The sequence below is a fragment of the Oncorhynchus masou genome, chromosome 29 (genome assembly GCF_036934945.1).
Source record: "Oncorhynchus masou masou isolate Uvic2021 chromosome 29, UVic_Omas_1.1, whole genome shotgun sequence".
NCBI lineage: Eukaryota > Metazoa > Chordata > Actinopteri > Salmoniformes > Salmonidae > Oncorhynchus > Oncorhynchus masou.
Window position 1 is genome coordinate 64,355,630 of NC_088240.1, and position 20,098 is coordinate 64,375,727.

At 43.0% G+C, this 20,098-nt stretch overlaps 1 protein-coding gene across 1 annotated transcript; it reads right to left on the reverse strand.

The window, feature by feature from the left end:
* Positions 1-779: 779 nt before the first annotated feature.
* On the reverse strand, positions 780-16,927 carry LOC135520275 (protein C-mannosyl-transferase DPY19L1-like). Its single transcript, XM_064945699.1, has 22 exons — positions 16,535-16,927; positions 16,160-16,184; positions 15,936-16,023; positions 15,605-15,742; positions 15,388-15,508; positions 14,077-14,170; positions 13,888-13,945; positions 13,346-13,437; positions 12,357-12,456; positions 11,740-11,817; positions 10,057-10,143; positions 9,883-9,942; positions 6,030-6,110; positions 5,738-5,839; positions 5,474-5,545; positions 4,519-4,598; positions 4,349-4,373; positions 3,924-4,043; positions 3,361-3,535; positions 3,023-3,122; positions 2,805-2,930; positions 780-2,513 (listed from the first exon to the last, which is right to left on the reverse strand). The coding sequence occupies exons 1-22, from the start codon at positions 16,776-16,778 to the stop codon at positions 2,342-2,344; spliced, it is 2,238 nt and encodes a 745-aa protein (XP_064801771.1). The 5' UTR covers positions 16,779-16,927; the 3' UTR covers positions 780-2,341.
* Positions 16,928-20,098: the final 3,171 nt, after the last annotated feature.

Below are 20,098 nucleotides of genomic sequence, written 5' to 3' on the forward strand. Positions count from 1 at the left end.
AAATATAATTTGATTTGTTCAACACTTTGTTGGTTACTACATGACTTCATAAGTGTTATTTAATAGTGTTGATGTATTTACTATTATTCTAATGTAGAAAATAGTAAAACAATAAAGAAAAATCCTTGAATGAGTAGGTGTCCAAACTTTTGATTGGTGCTGTATATATTATTTAAAAAATTGTGGACATAAAATACTGTAAAAACACCAGCAAATCAGCTCCAAGTGATTTTAGTTTTGGAAATCTGTTCCAAAGTATTCCCACATCCAGAGATATTTGTGACCGTATACAAATGAAAGCATGGTTTTAAAATGTTTTAATAAAATATCTGTTTGTACTTCTTGCAGTCAATTTGCAGTTTACAAATTATTTGCAATTATGTCCCTGAACATCCACTCAAGTAAAAATCATCCTGCAGGTGAATATAATTGATGATCTCGGTCTTAAAGACTTAGAGAAAGACTGACTGTTGTAATCGCTGCCGAAAGTGCTTCTACAAAATATTGACTCAGGGGTTTGAACACTTATGTTGAGATATTTCTGAAAGTCACTCACTATTTCTTGTCATACCCAGTGGAACCTCAAATGTTCTTTGTTAGAGGTGGCCGTCGCACTATAAAAACAGTCACATTTGTATTCAATTGTATATTCTAGTAATAAAGGCTTATTACTGTGAATCCAGAAACCATTTAGTGAATGAAATATCCAATTCTCTCAAATTATCAAACAGCACCAACTTTAACTCAATAGTTTCACTGTTAAAAATAAGAGAAAGAAAGACGCTGATGAACATTTTATTTTCAAAATACAGATTAAATAGACAAGCATTAGACAAAGCTAGATCTGTCACTCAAATTTGAGATATTTCAGGTTAGGTGGTCACCACCCCACCACTAAAAATGGGCACTTTGCTTTCAAGATCACTTCAGTACCTTACTGTATATCTTGGACATAACCAAAAATAAACTTAGCATAAAACACCATAAGCACCTGCTGTGCTATTCATGAACGGTCACAGAAATAGTAGAATACATTGAAATAAACTTCTAGCTTCCACCTTGCATTTAATTGAAACCGCCGCTTGATACTATTACAATTGATGAATGATGTATAAAATGTATAAACCTTAAACAGTCTTTATGAGTAACTAACTATGCTTATTGCTAAAAAGCCTCACCTGTATTGGTGAGATGATTTGTACCCAACAATACTGTAGCTTTTACACTGGAATGATTACACTGGGGTTGTTTTAAGTAACTTCAATGCCACACTGGTAAAAGGCAGAGTGAGTGACAGGGATAATGAGAAGGACACTCCGGTTAAGTGGAGCACTCTCCTGTTTGACCCTTGACCTCAGCGTGGCAAAGGGACTTTCACAGCTGCATGAACAAAAGGGGACAGTGGTTTTAAGTGGGTAGAGCACACCAGTGCTATCGAGTGTAAAGTGGAGTCAACAGAGTGGTGTAGTCCTTCACAGCTATGTCCCTAAAATTAAATGGGGAAGTAACCGCAAGCAAAAAAATTGAAAATGTTGGGTGATAATACATTGTTGAATTCTAATATGTTGCTCTCGTGACATGTGCAAAGGCCACTTTTTGAGGTGCAAAAAATGCTACAAATTCATGACGTAACTTCCTGTGTGGTGGAGTACAAAGCAATGACGCTAAATTGGCATGACTAAAAACTCCAAAAGATGCCTAAGTGTTTTCTGTGTGTGAATACAGGGTCCTAAACCACTGATATTTGGTGGTAGGTCATTACACTAATGCTTAAAATACTGCACTGCTACAAGTTGCAATGGGTTGTTGGGAAAAATCTTTTTGCAGATTATCATATTCCGCTTCTCTTAAAAATAACTTTTCAGGTGTGCTACATTAACCTGACACTTGCAGCTGTAACACTAGTAGTTATAGTAACTACACTTTGCTTTGGCAAATAACAAAATTATTACACACACCAGTGAATCAAAAAATAACAGTCTAAATAATGACAATTCTTAATACGCAAAAAAAAAAGGGCACAAAAGTACAAAAACTAAATATGCCTGACATCCAAAATGTACTAATACACACTAAAATAAAACTAATTCAGTCATTAAGAACAACTTTAGTATAAGCTCGCATAAAATAAAATGCTTATACAACGAGTGGGGACTCTTATCTAGCCCATCACGTCAGTCCACTGCTCTAATAGAGCCTCAAAAAGGGAGAGGTAAAACGCAGCTGTGGCAGTGGTACCTCCAAAGGGAGACAGACCAACAGGAAAAGGAACTATATAAAAACACGCACCAGGTCGGTGGAAATACTAGAAGGTAGCACCAAAAACAGGCCGACCCTGCTGTTATCTGAGCTCTTTAGCTGCTTTGGGAACTTTTAGAACCTTGTAAACGTTGTTGTGAAAGACAGTGGCAAAGTGGGGCCTGGAGTCCCTGGACATGAGCGTACAGAGGGGCACTTTCCCAGCGTTCTGAGGGTCCTCCACATCCCAGATCTCAGGCATACTGCAGCCAGGCCTGGGGAGAGCACAGAGAAAGCCAAGAAGGGGGGGGAAGAGAGGCAGAGAAAGAGAAATATTTCAGCAAAGAAACAAACTAAACAAAAACATTGTGATTAACTGACCACGAAACAGATTGTTCAAAAGGTCACTTGGCAGCAGAATTGGGTTCAGTTCAATTCAGAGTCATTTCAGAGTGAGTTGGTAAAAATACCCTGTACTGACTGGAATGACTTGTTGACAATGTCACAAGAACATATGACAGTGTAAACAGCAGTGGATTACTGACGGGAAGGCCACCCAGGGTTACCTGGAACGGCGGGTGCACCACGAGTCCTCCAGGACAAAGTAGTCCACCTCCATCTGCATCAGGTTCCTCTTCACCACCTCGGCAGACTTGCGGCTGTACATGGCGTACACCAGCTTGGTCCTCTCCCTGAGTGGAACAGACCTTAACGTTTAGACAACGCTGAATTGGTGTTAGCCTAGCACATAGCTAGTACAGTAGTATCAATGTTCTGTCCACACCTCAGTCCAGCATCCTCGTAGTGTGGGTGATTGACGATGGGCCGGCCGGCTGACAGCTTCACACTGGCCATGGTGGGCATGGCTCCAGCAAACACAGCGTCTACACCACACACAAAACAAAACAGCACATCTAAGGGAAGAGTCCACAAAGGCATGGGTGATCTGAGAGGGACTGGATACCTGAAAGTGAGGTGACCAGCCAATTGCTTTCACCAATCCAACCTAGTCAGATTAGTCAATTCCATAACGAAGGATTCCATTTAGCATGATTTTAAAAAACAAGTTTGTCTCGAGTGCCAGGGGGTTGGTTTCAGACGTAGGATGAAGACACCACTCACTGGGCCGGGTGTTGTCTTTGATCCAGTCCAGCAGCTGCTCCTGGGGTAGGTTGCTGAATTCTCCCATGATGCCCCACTGGGCCTGCAGGTTGGCCGCGCCCTGCATGGCCATGATGGACAGGATGCCAAACACCATCATGTGGAGCTTGAACTTCTCCCCTATCCAGCCAAACAACTGACACAGACAGACAACACATAAGCATCACAGAGAACACAGGTCTGTAGTGTGTCTGTGATGAAGGTCTTTGGTGGTGGTGGTGTTGTGATCCATCTTTGGTAACGTTATGCAGGGGCGGCAGGTAGCCTAGTGGTTAGCGCGTTGGACTAGTAACCGAAAGGTTACAAGATCGAATCCCCGAGCTGACAAGGTAAAAATCTGTCATTCTGCCCCTGAACAAGGCAGTTAACCCACTGTTCCTAGGCCGTCATTGAAAATAAGAATTTGTTCTTTACTGACTTGCCTAGTTAAATAAAAGGTCAAATTAAAAAAACTCTGCGGTATATGTGTGGTGTCAGTGCTAATTGTGGTGTGTTAATCTCGTTGCGTCGTGTCAGGGACTGACCTGTTTGGAGCAGATCAAGGAGGCCATGATGCACATGTGGGGCGTGAGGAAGAGCTTGAGACGCATGATGAGCATCGCCAGCACTGCAAACGCTATCAACTGTAGGCTATGGTACACCAGCTGACACCATGACAGAGAGAGAGAGCCCAGGTAGAGAATGAGGGTTGAAGGGCACAGGGAGAGAACAAGATTGGGGGATGGATGGAGGAAGCGAGAGAAAGAAATGGTTAGGAACTGATAATAAAGCTAGCAATTTAACTGGCAGGTGAAGATTGCCTCTGTATGCAGGCAATGATGATCATTATTGTAGCTGAAGCAGATAAACATTACCGCATTTAAGAAAACAGAAGGCTTGAATCATATAACGTGAGGAGACTCTGATGTATACAGCAGTAACATTCAGGGAAATCAGGATGCTTGCTTACCTCTCCTTTTGCCAACATTTCTGGCCTGTGAAAGATTTGAAAAAGTTGTTTTGTCAAGTTACGTGGTCTTTATAAGAATGAATGGGCAAAATACACACAGACGTTTACGTTTTGACTTGTGCTGTTAAGAGGGTGAATTTCACAGAGAGGACAGAGGGAAATATACTCACTCTTCATCGTCGTCATCGTCTTCAGGTTTGACAGAATACTTCTCTCCTTCCCTCAGGAACCTCACAACATCCTGGATGGTCTGTACAGAGTAGGAGAAGAGACAAACAGTGTCACAAATAAAAAGACCAACCTCAGAAGGGTTATAACGTTGACGAGGATGACTCCGCCTTCTATTATATGCTAACAGTGAGCATACTCACAGCAAGTATTAAATAATTAACCATTTTCACCAGTGTCACTATTAAGAAGCCCTACATTTCTTTATTAGCAAAGCGATCAAACAGAATGCCCCCTTTTCTCCCCAATTGCGTGATATCCCATTGGTAGTTACAGTCTTGTCCCATCGCCGCAACTCCCATACAGTCTAGGGAGAGGCGAAAGTTGAGAGCCACGCGTCCTCCGAAACACAACCCTGCCAATCCGCACTGCTTTGCTTAACCCGGAAACCAGCCGCACCAGAGGAAACACAGTAAAACTGGAGACCGTGTCAGTGTGCAGGCTTCTGGCCCGCCACAGGAGTCACTAGAGCACGATGGGACAAGAACATCCAGGCCAGACGACGCTGGGCCAATTATGCGTTGCTTCATGCGCCTCCCAGTTGCGGCCGGCTGCGACAGCCCTGGATCGAACCCGGATCTGTAGTGATGCCTCAAGCACTTCAGTGCCTTAGACCGCTGCGCCACTCGGGAGACCCGGACTTGTCTTATTGATTCTGCATTTGACACACAATTAGATCAAACTGACACATTTGGACATGCTCGAGGAGATTCTTGAATAATTTTGGAACATAATTCTCTTGCCGTTTCTTCAAGCCTGCCTCAAATATGACAAATTGAGCTCAACAGGCAAGCCCAGAGCAGAATGGGAGAAATCACATTTAAAGGATGCCTGCCTTGTTCACTAACAGTGGATTGTGTGGAGTGCCTGGTGTATGGCACACAAATGAAGTCTTACACGTCCTGCTATGACAGCAACCACCAGCATGTTGATGGGGAGCAGCAGTGTCTTGATGTAGCGCAGTGGGGTCTGAGAAGAGAAGAGCAATGTTACACACGTCAGATCGACTGGATAAAAACATTTATTTCTGACACACACACACACACACACACACACACATTACATGACCTTTACAAAATGAACAGCCAAATACTACAAAAGGATCCCTTCTAACACTAGTGCTGTGTTGCTATGCCAAATAGGGCCAAGTGTCTTTCATACCTCAATTTCCATGAAGTCAAACTCAGCAGCACAGGTATACATCATGGTGTCAAAGTCCTTGTAGCTGGTAAACTTGGACTTTATTAAGCTACTGATGTGAGCCTGGGAGAGAGAAAGTTGTAGTAAAAATAGCTGCAATTTCAAATACATATTCCTGTTTACTTTTATTACTATCATACTATTGAGTGAAGGCTTGTTTCAAAATGCAGTGATTCTTCCAGAAAAGGAACCAACATGTAAGGCAATATAGCTAGCTTGTTTCAAATGCTCAGGGCTATTTTTAAAGACTTACATCATCAGAGGCTCCAAAGACGGTTGACAGCATGAACTTGAGAATGACAGTGGAGACAACCCATACCAGGCCCTGCATGACCTGAGAGCAGACAAATCAAATCAAATTTTATTTGTCACATACACATGGTTAGCAGATGTTAATGCGAGTGTAGCGAAATGCTTGTGCTTCTAGTTCCGACAATGCAGTAATAACCAACAAGTAATCTAACTAACAATTCCAAAACTACTGTCTTATACACAGTGTAAGGGGATAAGGAATATGTACATAAAGATATATGAATGAGTGATGGTACAGAGCAGCATAGGCAAGATACAGTAGATGGTATCGAGTACAGTATATACATATGAGATGAGTATGTAAACAAAGTGGCATAGTTAAAGTGGCTAGTGATACATGTATTACATAAGGATGCAGTAGATGATATAGAGTACAGTATATACGTATACATATGAGATGAATAATGTAGGGTATGTAAACATTATATTAGGTAGCATTGTTTAAAGTGGCTAGTGATATATTGATATATTTTACATCTTTTCCCATCAATTCCCATTATTAAAGTGGCTGGAGTTGAGTCAGTGTGTTGGCAGCAGCCACTCAATGTTAGTGGTTGCTGTTTAACAGTCTGATGGCCTTGAGATAGAAGCTGCTTTTCAGTCTCTCGGTCCCAGCTTTGATGCATCTGTACTGACCTCGCCTTCTGGATGATAGCGGGGTGAACAGGCAGTGGCTCGGGTGGTTGCTGTCCTTGATGATCTTTATGGCCTTCCTGTAACATCGGGTGGTGTAGGTGTCCTGGAGGGCAGGTAGTTTGCCCCCGGTGATGCGTTGTGCAGACCTCTCTACCCTCTGGAGAGCCTTACGGTTTTGGGGGGAGCAGTTGCCATACCAGGCGGTGATACAACCCGCCAGGATGCTCTCGATTGTGCATCTGTAGAAGTTTGTGAGTGCTTTAGGTGACAAGCCGAATTTCTTCAGCCTCCTGAGGTTGAAGAGGCGCTGCTGCGCCTTCTTCACGATGCCGTCTGTGTGAGTGGACCAATTAAGTTTGTCTGTCATGTGTATGCCGAGGAACTTAAAACTTACTACCCTCTCCACTACTGTTCCATCGATGTGGATAGGGGGGTGTTCCCTCTGCTGTTTCCTGAAGTCCACAATCATCTCTTTAATTTTGTTGACGTTGAGTGTGAGGTTATTTTCCTGACACCACACTCCGAGGGCCCTCACTTCCTCCCTGTAGGCCATCTCGTCGTTGTTGGTAATCAAGCCTACCACGCAAACTTGATGATTGAGTTGGAGGCGTGCGTGGCCACGCAGTCGTGGGTGAACAGGGAGTACAGGAGAGGGCTCAGAACGCACCCTTGTGGGGCCCCAGTGTTGAGGATCAGCGGGGTGGAGATGTTGTTGCCTACCCTCACCCCCAGGGGTGGCCCGTTAGGAAGTCCAGTACCCAGTTGCACAGGGTGGGTTCGAGACCCAGGGTCTCGAGCTTGATGACGAGCTTGGAGGGTACTATGGTGTTAAATGCCGAGCTGTAGTCGACGAACAGCATTCTCACATAGGTATTCCTCTTGTCCAGATGGGTTAGGGTAGTGTGCAGTGTGGTTGAGATTGCATCGTCTGTGGACCTATTTGGGCGGTAAGCAAATTGGAGTGAGTCTAGGGTGTCAGGTAGGGTGGACACTAGTGCTGTGTTGCTATGCCAAATAGGGCCAAGTGTCTTTCATACCTCAATTTCCATGAAGTCAAACTCAGCAGCACAGGTATACATCATGGTCCTTGACTAGTCTCTCAAAGCACTTCATGATGACGGAAGTGAGTGCTATGGGGCGGTAGTTGTTTAGCTCCGTTACCTTAGCTTTCTTGGGAACAGGAACAATGGTGGCCCTCTTGAAGCATGTGGGAACTGGTATAGGGATTGATTGAATATGTCCGTAAACACACCAGCCAGCTGGTCTGCGCATGCTCTGAGGGCGCGGCTGGGGATGCCGTCTGGGCCTGCAGCCTTGCGAGGGTTAACACGTTTAAATGTTTTACTCACCTCGGCTGCAGTGAAGGAGAGTCCGCATGGTTTCGTTGCAGGCCGTGTCAGTGGCACTGTATTGTCCTCAAAGTGGGCAAAAAAGTTATTTAGTCTGCCTGGGAGCAAGACATCCTGGTCCGTGACTGGGCTGGTTTTCTTCTTGTAGTCCGTGATTGACTGTAGACCCTGCCACATACCTCGTGTCTGAGCCGTTGAATTGAGATTCTACTTTGTCTCTATACTGACGCTTAGCTTGTTTGATAGCCTTGCGGAGGGAATAGCTGCACTGTTTGTATTCGGTCATGTTACCAGTCACCTTGCCCTGATTAAAAGCAGTGGTTCGCGCTTTCAGTTTCACGCGAATGCTGACATCAATCCACGGTTTCTGGTTAGGGAATGTTTTAATCGTTGCTATGGGAACGACATCTTCAATGCACGTTCTAATGAACTCGCACACCGAATCAGCGTATTCGTCAATGTTGTTGTCTGACGCAATACGAAACATATCCCAGTCCACGTGATGGAAGCAGTCTTGGAGTGTGGAATCAGCTTGGTCGGACCAGCGTTGGACAGACCTCAGCGTGGGAGCTTCTTGTTTTAGTTTCTGTCTGTAGGCAGGGATCAGCAAAATGGAGTCGTGGTCAGCTTTTCCGAAAGGAGGGCGGGGCAGGGCCTTATATGCGTCGTGGAAGTTAGAATAACAATGATCCAAGGTTTTGCCAGCCCTGGTTGCGCAATCGATATGCTGATACAATTTAGGGAGTCTTGTTTTCAGATTAGCCTTGTTAAAATCCCCAGCTACAATGAATGCAGGCTCAGGATGTATGGATTCCAGTTTGCAAAGAGTCAAATAAAGTTTGTTCAGAGCAATCGATATGTCTGCTTGGGGGAGAATATATACAGCTGTGATTATAATCGAAGAGAATTCTCTTGGTAGATAATGCGGTCGACATTTGATTGTGAGGAATTCTAAATCAGGTGAACAGAAGGATTTGAGTTCCTGTATGTTTCTATGATCACACCACATCGCTAGCCATAAGGCATTCGCCCCCGCCCCTCTTCTTACCAGAAAGATGTTTGTTTCTGTCGGCGCGATGCGTGGAAAAACCCGCTGGCTGCACCGCTTCGGATAGCATCTCTCCAGTGAGCCATGTTTCCGTGAAGCAAAGAACGTTACAGTCTTTGATGTCCCTCTGGAATGCTACCCTTGCTCGGATTTCATCAACCTTGTTGTCAAGAGACTGGACATTGGCGAGAAGAATGCTAGGGAGTGGTGCACGATGTGCCCGTCTCCGGACTCTGACCAGAAGACCGCCTCGTTTCCCTCTTTTACGGAGTCGTTTTTGGGTCGCCGGCTGGGATCCATTCCGTTGTCCTGGTTGAAAGGCAGAACACAGGATCCGCTTCGCGAAAGTCATATTCTTGGTCGTACTGATGGTGAGTTGACGCTGATCTTATATTCAGTAGTTCTTCTCGACTGTATGTAATGAAACCTAAGATGACCTGGGGTACTAATGTAAGAAATAACAACACGTAAAAAAACATAAAACTGCATAGTTTCCTAGGAACGCGAAGCGAGGCGGCCATCTCTGTCGGCGCCGGAAGTTGTGAGCACAGGTCAACCAGAAGACACACACACACACACACACACACACGTGCCCGCGCACACACTCACGCAATCTTGTTTTACTAACATTGTGGACACACACAATTGATTCCCATTCAAAATCCTATAAAATCCTATTTTCCCTAACCCAACCCCAAAACACTAATTCTACACCCCCCACAGGTATAGTTAAACATGTCCACACACTTATGTCCACTTACCCATGTGATGAGGCCAGGTTTGAAGGCTTCTGCAAATTTGTCCCGCAGGGCAATTATTCCCTGCAACCAGGAAGGAACTGATTTCAACACCATACCGTTTTCAACATCACATCATTAACATAAAAGACATCCTCTACACATTGAAAGCACGAGGAGAGTGTTAGTCCAGCTCACCCAAATGGAGACCAGCGAGGATGCGTAGAATGATGTCAGCAGCATGGAGTTTCCAAACATCAGAACAAAGCACACGGCAAGTGAGATCTGGCGATGGAGTGGAAAGAAGGTTGGTGACATAGTCCGAGTCGATATTCACCTAATAAGGAATTCCCCTTGACCACACCCACAAATTGGGGAAAACAAACATTCGTTCCCATTGACCCCCAGTGTAAAAGGGACAACATTATCATAGATTTGATGGTATACAGAAAAGTAAAAAGCTGTTGTGTTGTTCAACGTACATGTAACCAGGTCAAAAATCCCAACCTACGGTTCACAATACTTCCACGTAGGGAAATAGAGCCTGCGAGATGAGCCCTATGACTTCAGGCTATTCGGTGTGGGAAAGTGGGAAGTATGGAGACCCAGTGTCCAAGTACACTATACGTAGCTACAGTATGTGTGGAAAACATTTCATCACAGGTAAGACATTTAACTTGTTTAGTATAGTCCGTGTATAACTCCACTCACTACTAGTAGCTGTATAGTCTGTAACCCCACTCACTACTAGTAGCTGTATAGTCCTGTATAGTCTAACTCCACTCACTACTAGTAGCTGTATAGTCCATTTGTAACTCCACTCACTACTAGTAGCTGTATAGTCTGTAACCCCACTCACTACTAGTAGCTGTATAGTCCTGTATAGGCTGTAACTCCACTCACTACTAGTAGCTGTATAGCCCTTTATAGTCTGTAACTCCATTCACTACTAGTGGCTGTATAGTCCTTTATAGTCCATTTGTAACTCCACTTATCCCAAATGAAAAACGTATAGCCTTCAGTCAGTCTTGATGCTACTACTTGTAGCTGTATAGTTCTTTATAGTCTGTATAGTCCGTTTGTTTATGTTGTTGTTGTTGTTCTAGGTTAGCTTAATGTTCTGGTCTGTAGCCGGTCGGTAGCACTCACTCACGTGGCTGCTAGCACCATCATGACAACGGGCATGAGGGAAGCTCTACAATATGATGTTTTTCTAAGTAGTGAGAACACTTTGGAGCAGGCAATTTTGAAAAGTAATCTTTAGACATACTTTTTTATTGTTGTTGTGAGTGACTAAAACAGGTAAACAACAAGGAAATAGCATTTAAGTTTCAGCTGTTTGCCAATGGGGTAACCTAGGCAACCATAGGTTGTTTTCCCCCACAGGTGGGCAGGGCCACGACATTCAATCTAATACCGACTGAGACTATTTTACTGTTGTCATGACACACAGACATGCACACCAAACTTGTTACAGCCAAAGTGGGCTTAACAATGCTGTAGGTCGTCAAGGACACAAGCCTGTGAGTGTCCCGTTTTCTTGTCGCTGCCACTTCTTGCCAGGCGAATTAATTATTCATAGCCATATGTCCTCTCGTCTCTCCTCCTCCTCCTCCGACGACACAAATCTCTAGCATCATCTTAATACAAAGGGCCTCTTCTCTTATCTCTCCAGCACACTGGCCCCAGCCCGCTACGCTAGCCACACTAACAGCCTGTGTTGCTGAGAGGATTAGGAGAGCTGGAACTGAGGTGGAGAGGAGTAATGTAGCTACAGACCGAATCTCACACACAAACACACTCCTTAGCAAAACGTACAGCCCTGTTTTACGATGCACGTCCACAAGTGCAGGTTAGATAGGAACCATAAAATACATTTACCATGTGTGTCACTAGGAGGGACTGAATTTTGGTGGGGCTGATGTATCCCAGGATGTACGAGGCAAAGAGAGAGGCCACCTGAAACAAGTAGTCAAATGTGTAAACACAAGCAATAAGTAGTGTATACAACAACTGTGAAATGATTGCAATAAAGGGTACATACTTATTTTGAGCACAACACAAAGATGTTATAAGTACTTAGATTACAGTATGTTGTAAAATCCCCATATATAAGGATCTGATTAGGATAGGGAACTGTAGCTAGCTGAGGGACATTTGCTATTATAATCTAGCCAGACTGCTTAGCAACAGCTTTGCTATCAAAGATGCCAGCAGATCTGTGTGAAAGACTAACCTTCGACACTTTTGTCTGCCTCCGCTCCTCCTCCAGTCTTATTCTCCATCCGTCTCACACCCTCCCTCCTTTTTCACTGTCTGTCCTCTTTTTTGTTATCCTTGTCTCCATCTTTTACAATGTCCCTTTACCAGTTTACTCATCTCCCTCTCAATCTCTTTCTCCGTCTATCTCTCACAGCCTCCCTTCTCTCTATCCCCATCTCTTCCTCACCCCTCTCACAGCCTCTACCTTTCCCTCCACTCTTCTTTTTTTCTCTTACCTGGGTAAGCAGCACAAACTGGGCAAACTGCCAGGGCAGCATGAAGCACAAATTGGAAATGCCCAGCGCCCACATGGTCTTTCTGCTGGGGTTGCGTGTCCTTTGCAGAAATAGATGTGGAAAAGAGCAGGAGGCGAGAGTTAAGGAAACCCATTAACACAGGAACACACTCTAATGCTCCCATTCAGGCTGCCTCTAGACAGAATGTATCAGTCACCAAGCCCTCCACTCACACTGACAGCTTTAGAGAACAAGTTAACATGGTCGAATAGCAGACACTTTGACTCAAAGTGAATTAGAGTTAATATAAAAATGTGAACAACGCGGGAATGGAACCAACAACCTTGGTATTGCAAACACCAAGCTTAACAAACCAGATATCTGGACCACAATGAATTGAGATCATAACAATTGCAGAGCTCTCAATATAATCTACATCAGTGTTCTCAACTGGTTTTGCCTCGGGATCCAAATTGAACTAGGTTGTCTCAGTCCCGACATCCGCACCGTGAAAAGAATCGGCAAAATCCAATCTTGAAAAAAACAAAAAACGGAATGTTATATTGATAGCTAATGTAGCAATTATATTCCCAGCCAACTCTTTCATTGTCAATAATTACATTTTGCCCATATTCTTGATGAAGAATGTTAATAAAGTCACCTCACTGGCTTGAGAACACAAAAATCAACCAAAATAGTACTGTTAATAGCTGTATATTGAAACTACTTTGATTTCAGAAAAAGTGTTCAGGGATTAAGTACATTATCATTTATTCACACGTTCTATCTGGTTTAAGTTTAGACTGGAGTATTTTTTTATATATAAAAAAAAAACAATTTACTCAGACACCCGTGAACCATCAAAAACCTTGGTCGCGACCCACCAGTTGAGAATCGCTGCTCTACATTACATATGACTAGCACATGAAGAGGCAGCCAGAGGGTATTGAAAAGAGAAGGAGAGAAAGGAAGGAGAGATGGTGAGTTACCGGAGGATGTGGGTGAGGAGTAACATCTGCAGGACCAGGAAGGGATAGGAGAAGCTCTCCCTCAGGGGCGGAGTCCACATGACCCGGGTGCTCTGACACAGAAACACACACAATCCTACTTTATTTTGCAACAACACATTGCTGCGTAGGAGGGGATTTTCTGTACCGCTACGCAATCAATCAATGACAACTGCGAAGAGCTATTTGTACATAAAGACGCATCCAGTAATCTCATCCAGTACATTGAGTCATCATCCTACAACCCACACTGCACCAATGCTCCTTTAATAATGATGCGGATACATTCACACTTCTGCGTTGAAACCAGCACAGACAGAGAAGGTCAAGGAGACAAGTGGGTGGCAACTGAGGAGAGGAGACAGGAGAGCTGAGAGTATGATTGAAATGTCAGTATCGATTGGTGTGAAGAACACAATAGAGCAACCACTCAGCCTGTCTGAGACAGAGATCCTTTTGATGGCTGCCTGCATTGTATTCATCCCCCATCGCCACCTTCACGGTCCTGTACGCTACACACTCACCTCTCCATGGTTAAAGAAGAAACACAGCACCGTGACCATACCCCCAAGCCGACTGCCACTAGAGAGAGGAAGGGAGGGAGATTAAACTTTTCTTATTTTAGCAGTCTTTGTTAGAATATTAGTCACTAAATTACTTTAAAATCTGAGCCCAACCGATACAAAATCAAAGGAGGGTAATGGTTAAGTTACCTGAGGTAGGTCCCGTAGATGAAGAACAGACTCATCATCAGACCATTGAGGAGGAACACAAAGGTCACGTAGAAGTATGCGGGGTCACCCATACCTGACACACACAAACAGAGAGGCTATTAGGATTGAGACTGGCAATGGCAAGGACCTCAAATAGCCAAAGGCCATAACTTCAAAGCACTGATTCTCATGACCAGAGATTCTATTAAAATTACTATAATAGAATATTGTTTGCTTGTTGTATTACTGTACCAAACAAATTACCTTATTTTTTTTAGAAAATGCTAAGTCGACTGATGGAATGGCTCAAAACAAGAAGTTTGAAAGCATGATGGAATAATGATTGATTGACACCTGACTCGCTCATAGTGAAAGACATAGGCCTAAAGGAAACATTGAAGCCTTCAGTCGGCGTCTTAATGCTTTCCTGAAGTGGGAGGCTCTCTCATTTCACTACCATTGAACTGATGAGGATAAAGGGCCATTTTGAGTCTGCTCTAATTTGCTGTGCACTCAGCTAGTGGAAACAGGAACAAAAAGGCAGGCGGCACTGACATGTAGAGCAGCACCTTCAAACTACATTGTGTGTGCTTTCACATAATTCACACCTTTAATAAGAAAGAAGTGTAACTTGTGCCAGTCTTAACTATATGACTACATAACACTGAAGTACCACGCATATAACATGCTATGGAGTGCTAATGACAAGTCAAGAGAATAGTTTAACAAGTAGAAAAGGGGAACAACCACCCCTCACAAAACACCTACCCCTTATTCATAGATTTCATTGAAGTTGGCACAGATACATGTGAAATGTGTTAAGTGAAATAAGAAAGCTTTTCCTTTGTGCAGCAGCTCAATAAAAATGCAAGAAAGCAAGAAATAGCCTCATGGAATGCAATTATTCATAAGCTAAGCAACTGCATGGCCTTCCTGTGGGAAACACAGATCTCTATTTTCCTGAAATTAAGTGATATTCAGTCAAACTTGCACATTTGGAAAGCCACAATTCAGAAAAAGAACATTGATCTTGTGCAGTGGAATATATATGTTGAAATTAAAATCAAACAGTTTGGCTTTGTGGCATCATTCTCCTTACGGAGTGGAACACTGGCGTTATGCCAACTTTCAATTTCATATGCAGCAATAATGATTTTTATTTTACAACTAATATTTCAGATGAACCACTGCAGCGGGATGGCACAGGAATAACACTCATTTTCTTTATTATTTCCCATACTTCTGGTTTGATTGCACCTGGCCTAGAAAGTTGTGTGTGTCTGTTCAGGTCAAACAAGACTGCATTGGTACCTTCACAGCCATCCACCGGAGCCATACCCTCTCCTCTATTGATGGACCAACACATCTTGGTGGGGAGTCCAAAGAATTCCATTATATCTGTGTAGATTCTGTACCAGCTGGCCAGGACCACCTAAAGAGCAGTGGAGGAAGGATTTCAGCATGAAGACCCTCAACAAAGTCTGTTGTCCAATCAAATTCCAAGGATGTCCATTTCCACAAATGTTACCTCTGGATAGAGATTGAACCTCTTCAGTGTGTTTATAACCAGTGGGTACTCTGTAAGCCGATCGTTCATGACCAGATACAGGCCGTTGATAAAGGTTGGGGCCTCAATGATGGTCTTGAAATAAGAGTAGTATAAACCCTAGAACAGGATCATATAACAAATGGATTAAATTCCCACAGAAAAGCCCTTCTCAGGTATTGGCTCATGGCCTGCTACAGAAACACAGCTCTAAGATTTTGCAAGACACAGTATCACACACAATAATACAGAATAGGTCATCATGATTTCATTTGTTTCTTCTTCTGTCATCTTTCAACACCACAAGACTTACCATTTCTGTCCGAAATGCCATTTCCTTTTCTAGTCCTGACAGATGTGAGAAGTGTCTGTCATTTTCAAAGAGGCGTGAGAGATGGTACCTACAGAAACAACAAATAGGCTTTAGGGATATCCAGCTAACCTTAGTTATCTACAATCAATGTACACAGGAAACGTGCAAGACATTGAAGTGCATGTCAATGACCTGAAATGTTAGAGGTTGGCTACTTAACTTACCAATGTAAATACCCAGCCAGAGCAGCTAAGAAAATACAGAGAAACATAAATATAACTAGTTAATGATATATTGGGAAAGTTGTGTGGTTTAATCATTGTTATATTATTAGTTAGCTAACGTTAGCGAGCTAGCGTTAGTTTTAATAATATAACTTCCGTTAGCTAACTGCTGTAGTTACAGTAATGTTAAAGTTGCTAGCCACCAATGACCGAGGCACAGCCTGGAATAGAAACCTCAGTAACATTAGCTGTCGTTGAGGTTGTGCTGTTTGAGCTAGCGTTGGCTAGCTAACGTAAGCTAACTAGATACGTTAGCTAGTTAACAGTACTGTAACTATGTTGCTAAGTACTGTATATGTGTTGTGTGACACTTACCAAGAACCAGAGTGATTCCGAGTTTCACAAAAGCAGACGGAGTAAGGCCAAGCTTACTTCTGATGAATGAAAACCCGGGAAATAGTCCATTCCTATTGTGAAGCAAGCTGTTGAAAGGGGTGCCTTTGCCTGCTCGTCTACTTTTCCCGGTGCCTGGCGATACAAACGGACTCATGTCTCTGTCGTCGACGTTGGGCTGCGGCGGTTGATCCTTCACGTTTTGTTTTCTAGTTTTTACGACCATGTTTTCATACTCGTAAAATTTCGGCTGTGAAATACGTTTTGTAGAAGTAACTGAGAAGGGTACCTTCTATCCACCGCTCAGGGTCTACACCTTTTGCTAGCTACCTGAGTGATGATGTGTTCACTGCACAAATCTTTGAAATGTTCGCCCCCAACTGGAGTTAATACAGACTGCATGCTTTAGTAGCCATGGTAACACAGATATGTCAGTTGGTAGCGAGAACGCTTCAGTTCAAAATGTTGTTTTTCTAACGTAAATATAAAACTGATAGGACAGTGGCACATGTCAGTAGCATCCCCCATCCCTCGGTCTCTCGCTCTGTCAATTTCAATTCAATTGAAAGGCTTTCAATTCAATTTAAGGGGTTTATTGTCATGGGAAATATATGTTAACATTGCCAAGGTAAGTAAAGTAGATAATTAACAAAAGTGAAATAAATAATAAAAATGAACAGTAAACATTACACTCACAGAAGTTCCAAAATAATAAAGACATTTCAAATGTCATATGTCTATATACAGTGTTGTAACGATGTGCAAAATAGTTGAAGTACAAAAGGGAAAATTAATAAACATAAATATGGGTTGTATTTACAATGGTGTTTGTTCTTCACTGGTTGCCCTTTTCTGTGGCAACAGGTCACAAATCTTGCTGCTGTGATGACACATTGTGGTATTTCACCCAGTAGATATCAGAGTTTATCAAAGTTGGGTTTGTTTTATAATTCTTTGTGGATCTGTCTAATCTGTGGGAAATATGTGTCTCTAATAGTCATACATTTGGCAGGAGGTTAGGAAGTGCAGCTCAGTTTCCACCTTATTTTGTGGGAAAGTGTGCACATAGCATCTCTTCTCTTGAGAGCCAGGTCAGCCTATGGTGGCCTTACTCAATAGCAAGGCTATGCTCACAGAGTCTGTACATATTCAAGCTTTCCTTAAGTTTGGATCAGTCACAGGGTCAGGTATTCTGCCACTGTGTACTCTCTGTTTTTGGCCAAAAAGCATTCTAGTTTGCTCTGTTTTTATGTTAATTCTTTCCAATGTGTCAAGTAATTATCTTTTTGTTTTCTCATGATTTTTTTAGTCTAATTTACATTTAACATTTAAGTCATTTAGCAGACGCTCTTATCCAGAGCGACTTACAAATTGATTTGTCTTGCTGTCCTGGGGCTCTGTGGGGTCTATTTGTGTTTGTGAAAAGAGCCCCAGGATATTTCCCTGTGAATTATGAATGCTAAGCACAGGTTTACATTTGCATTACTAATGCCACTACATTTTCCAGAAATTGACAAACTACAGTAATGGTATCCCTTGACCAGCAGACAATGCTTGCTGGTTTACGCTTGTCTTGGTTTTAACCACTAGATGTCACTACAGTTTCAGGTATGAATCGAGAACATTCAAGTTTGCTACAAAACCAGGCAAAATGGCATTCCATTTACTACACATGTACTGTCTGACCTGATAATCTATTCCAAATGGCCTCTGTATCTCACAAAAGACTACAAAACTATAAACACTACTACTTTATGAGAGTTTATTGGACACATGTAGTATTAAATCATTTGTGCTACTTTTGGTTATTGCTCTTTCTAGCTTTTTCATTTGAATAAATCTGCTGTAGTGGTCACAATGGTTCAATTATGGTTATTAAATGTATTTCATTATAAATCTTCAGATTAATCTTGGACTGATCAAGATGTCTTCCTCTAGATACAAAATGTTCTTGGTTGAAGGTTAACAGAGAAAATAACTGACCAATAATGTGCAGAACTATATTTGCTGTCATACCAGAGATACTACCTTTATGCCAGGTGACCAGATTAACTGTGTATCTTTAGAGCCACACAGCGGCCGCGGCAACCCTCGAGGACAGAGACATGGTTGCCAAAGCTGCATCGGAGTGGAGTATTGGTGGCTGGTCACACAGACAGGAACATCAGGAAAGATGATCTGATCTCATCTGTTTGGCTTGGAAAGGGACAGATAGCACTAGAGGGAAAATCTGCCTTCTAGTGATGACATCATGACAGCTTCTCACCATCTCCACAAACAAACATATCGGCTTGGTGTGCTTTTTCTTGGTGGGGGGTGAGTGGGACAAGAGGATGAGGGGCAGGAGGGAAGCGCTCTGTTTATTTTCCCTGGTGTTCTCCGTCATGTTGTCCCTGTGACCCGGGAGCCTCCTGCTTTCTCTGGGAAACACGGCTGAGGAGGAGCGAGGGCCCACACGGAGGCCTGCCTGGTACGGGTGCAGAATGAGGGAATGTTCCGATGCTGACAGGCTAACAGGGTGCTCTAATGTCCTTCAATGGAAGCAACCCTCAGAATGATGTCCTCCATTCTTAGAACAAAGGGTTCCAAAAGGGTTCTTAGAACTCTCTAGAGAGCAAATGATGAATCAGTAGTTCCGGCGCCGACAGAGATGGCTGCCTCGCTTCGCGTTCCTAGGAAACTGTTACGGATACCAGTATCCTGTGTGTGTATCCTGTGTGTGTGTATCCTGTGTTCTTTTCTCTCCTTCTCCCGTCACAGGTGAAAATCATCACTCCCCAATCAGTCACCAATCCAATCATCAATCAGAAGACACACCTCCTCCTGTTTCCTACCCTATCACAGTTCCTTTCCCTTGGTTTAAAAACCCTGTCAGTTGTTTACTCTAGAGCTCAATCTCTCTGTAAATGCCATGTCTGTAGGTCTCTGTGGTTCACTCTCTCTTTGTGTATTGACCTCTCTTTTGTTTGAGCACCTCCATAGCACTTTGTCCTCACCTGTGAGTATTGTTTTTGGTTATGGTGTTTGTTTGCTGGTGGGAAAAGGGGAAACCAAGACAAGTCGCCCATGGGCATACACTACCCGTAGGTAGACTTTGTTAAATACACTAGTTAGAACTGGGCGGACCACCCACTATTTTTTGGTTAGTTAGCTGTTGTTAAAGTAGGCTAGTCTAGCTTAGGGGTGTTTTTGAATACTTATTGTTTCTTTCCTTGGGTCCAGCTCTGCCCCTTTTCCTGCTCCCCCCCATTACCGTGTGTTTTCAAATAAACCTTGAGTTTGACGGTAGATTTCAGTTGTCGTGGTTATTTCGTTCACACTTTTACTTTGTCACTATTATAATTTGCATGAGTTATGTTACGGGTCTCATTACCATCCCCCCTAGACTGTCGGGCCAAAAGGGATTCGTAACAGAAACTATGCAGTATTTTTTAATTTTTTTTATGTGTTATTTCTTACATTGTTATCCTAGTTAATCTTAGGTTTTATTACATACAGTCGGGAGGAACTATTGGATATAAGAGCAACGTCAACTCACCAACATTA

Bases quoted from the DNA above. Each gene is read 5' to 3' on its own strand.
- LOC135520275 (XM_064945699.1), bottom strand. From the start codon at position 16,778: ATGGTCGTAAAAACTAGAAAACAAAACGTGAAGGATCAACCGCCGCAG. The intron at 6,111-9,882 runs GTAAGTGGACAT...GTCTGCTCTCAG, and splicing joins AACCTGGCCTCATCACATGG to GTCATGCAGGGCCTGGTATG. The intron at 4,374-4,518 runs GTGAGTATATTT...AATCTTTCACAG, and splicing joins GACGATGACGACGATGAAGA to GCCAGAAATGTTGGCAAAAG.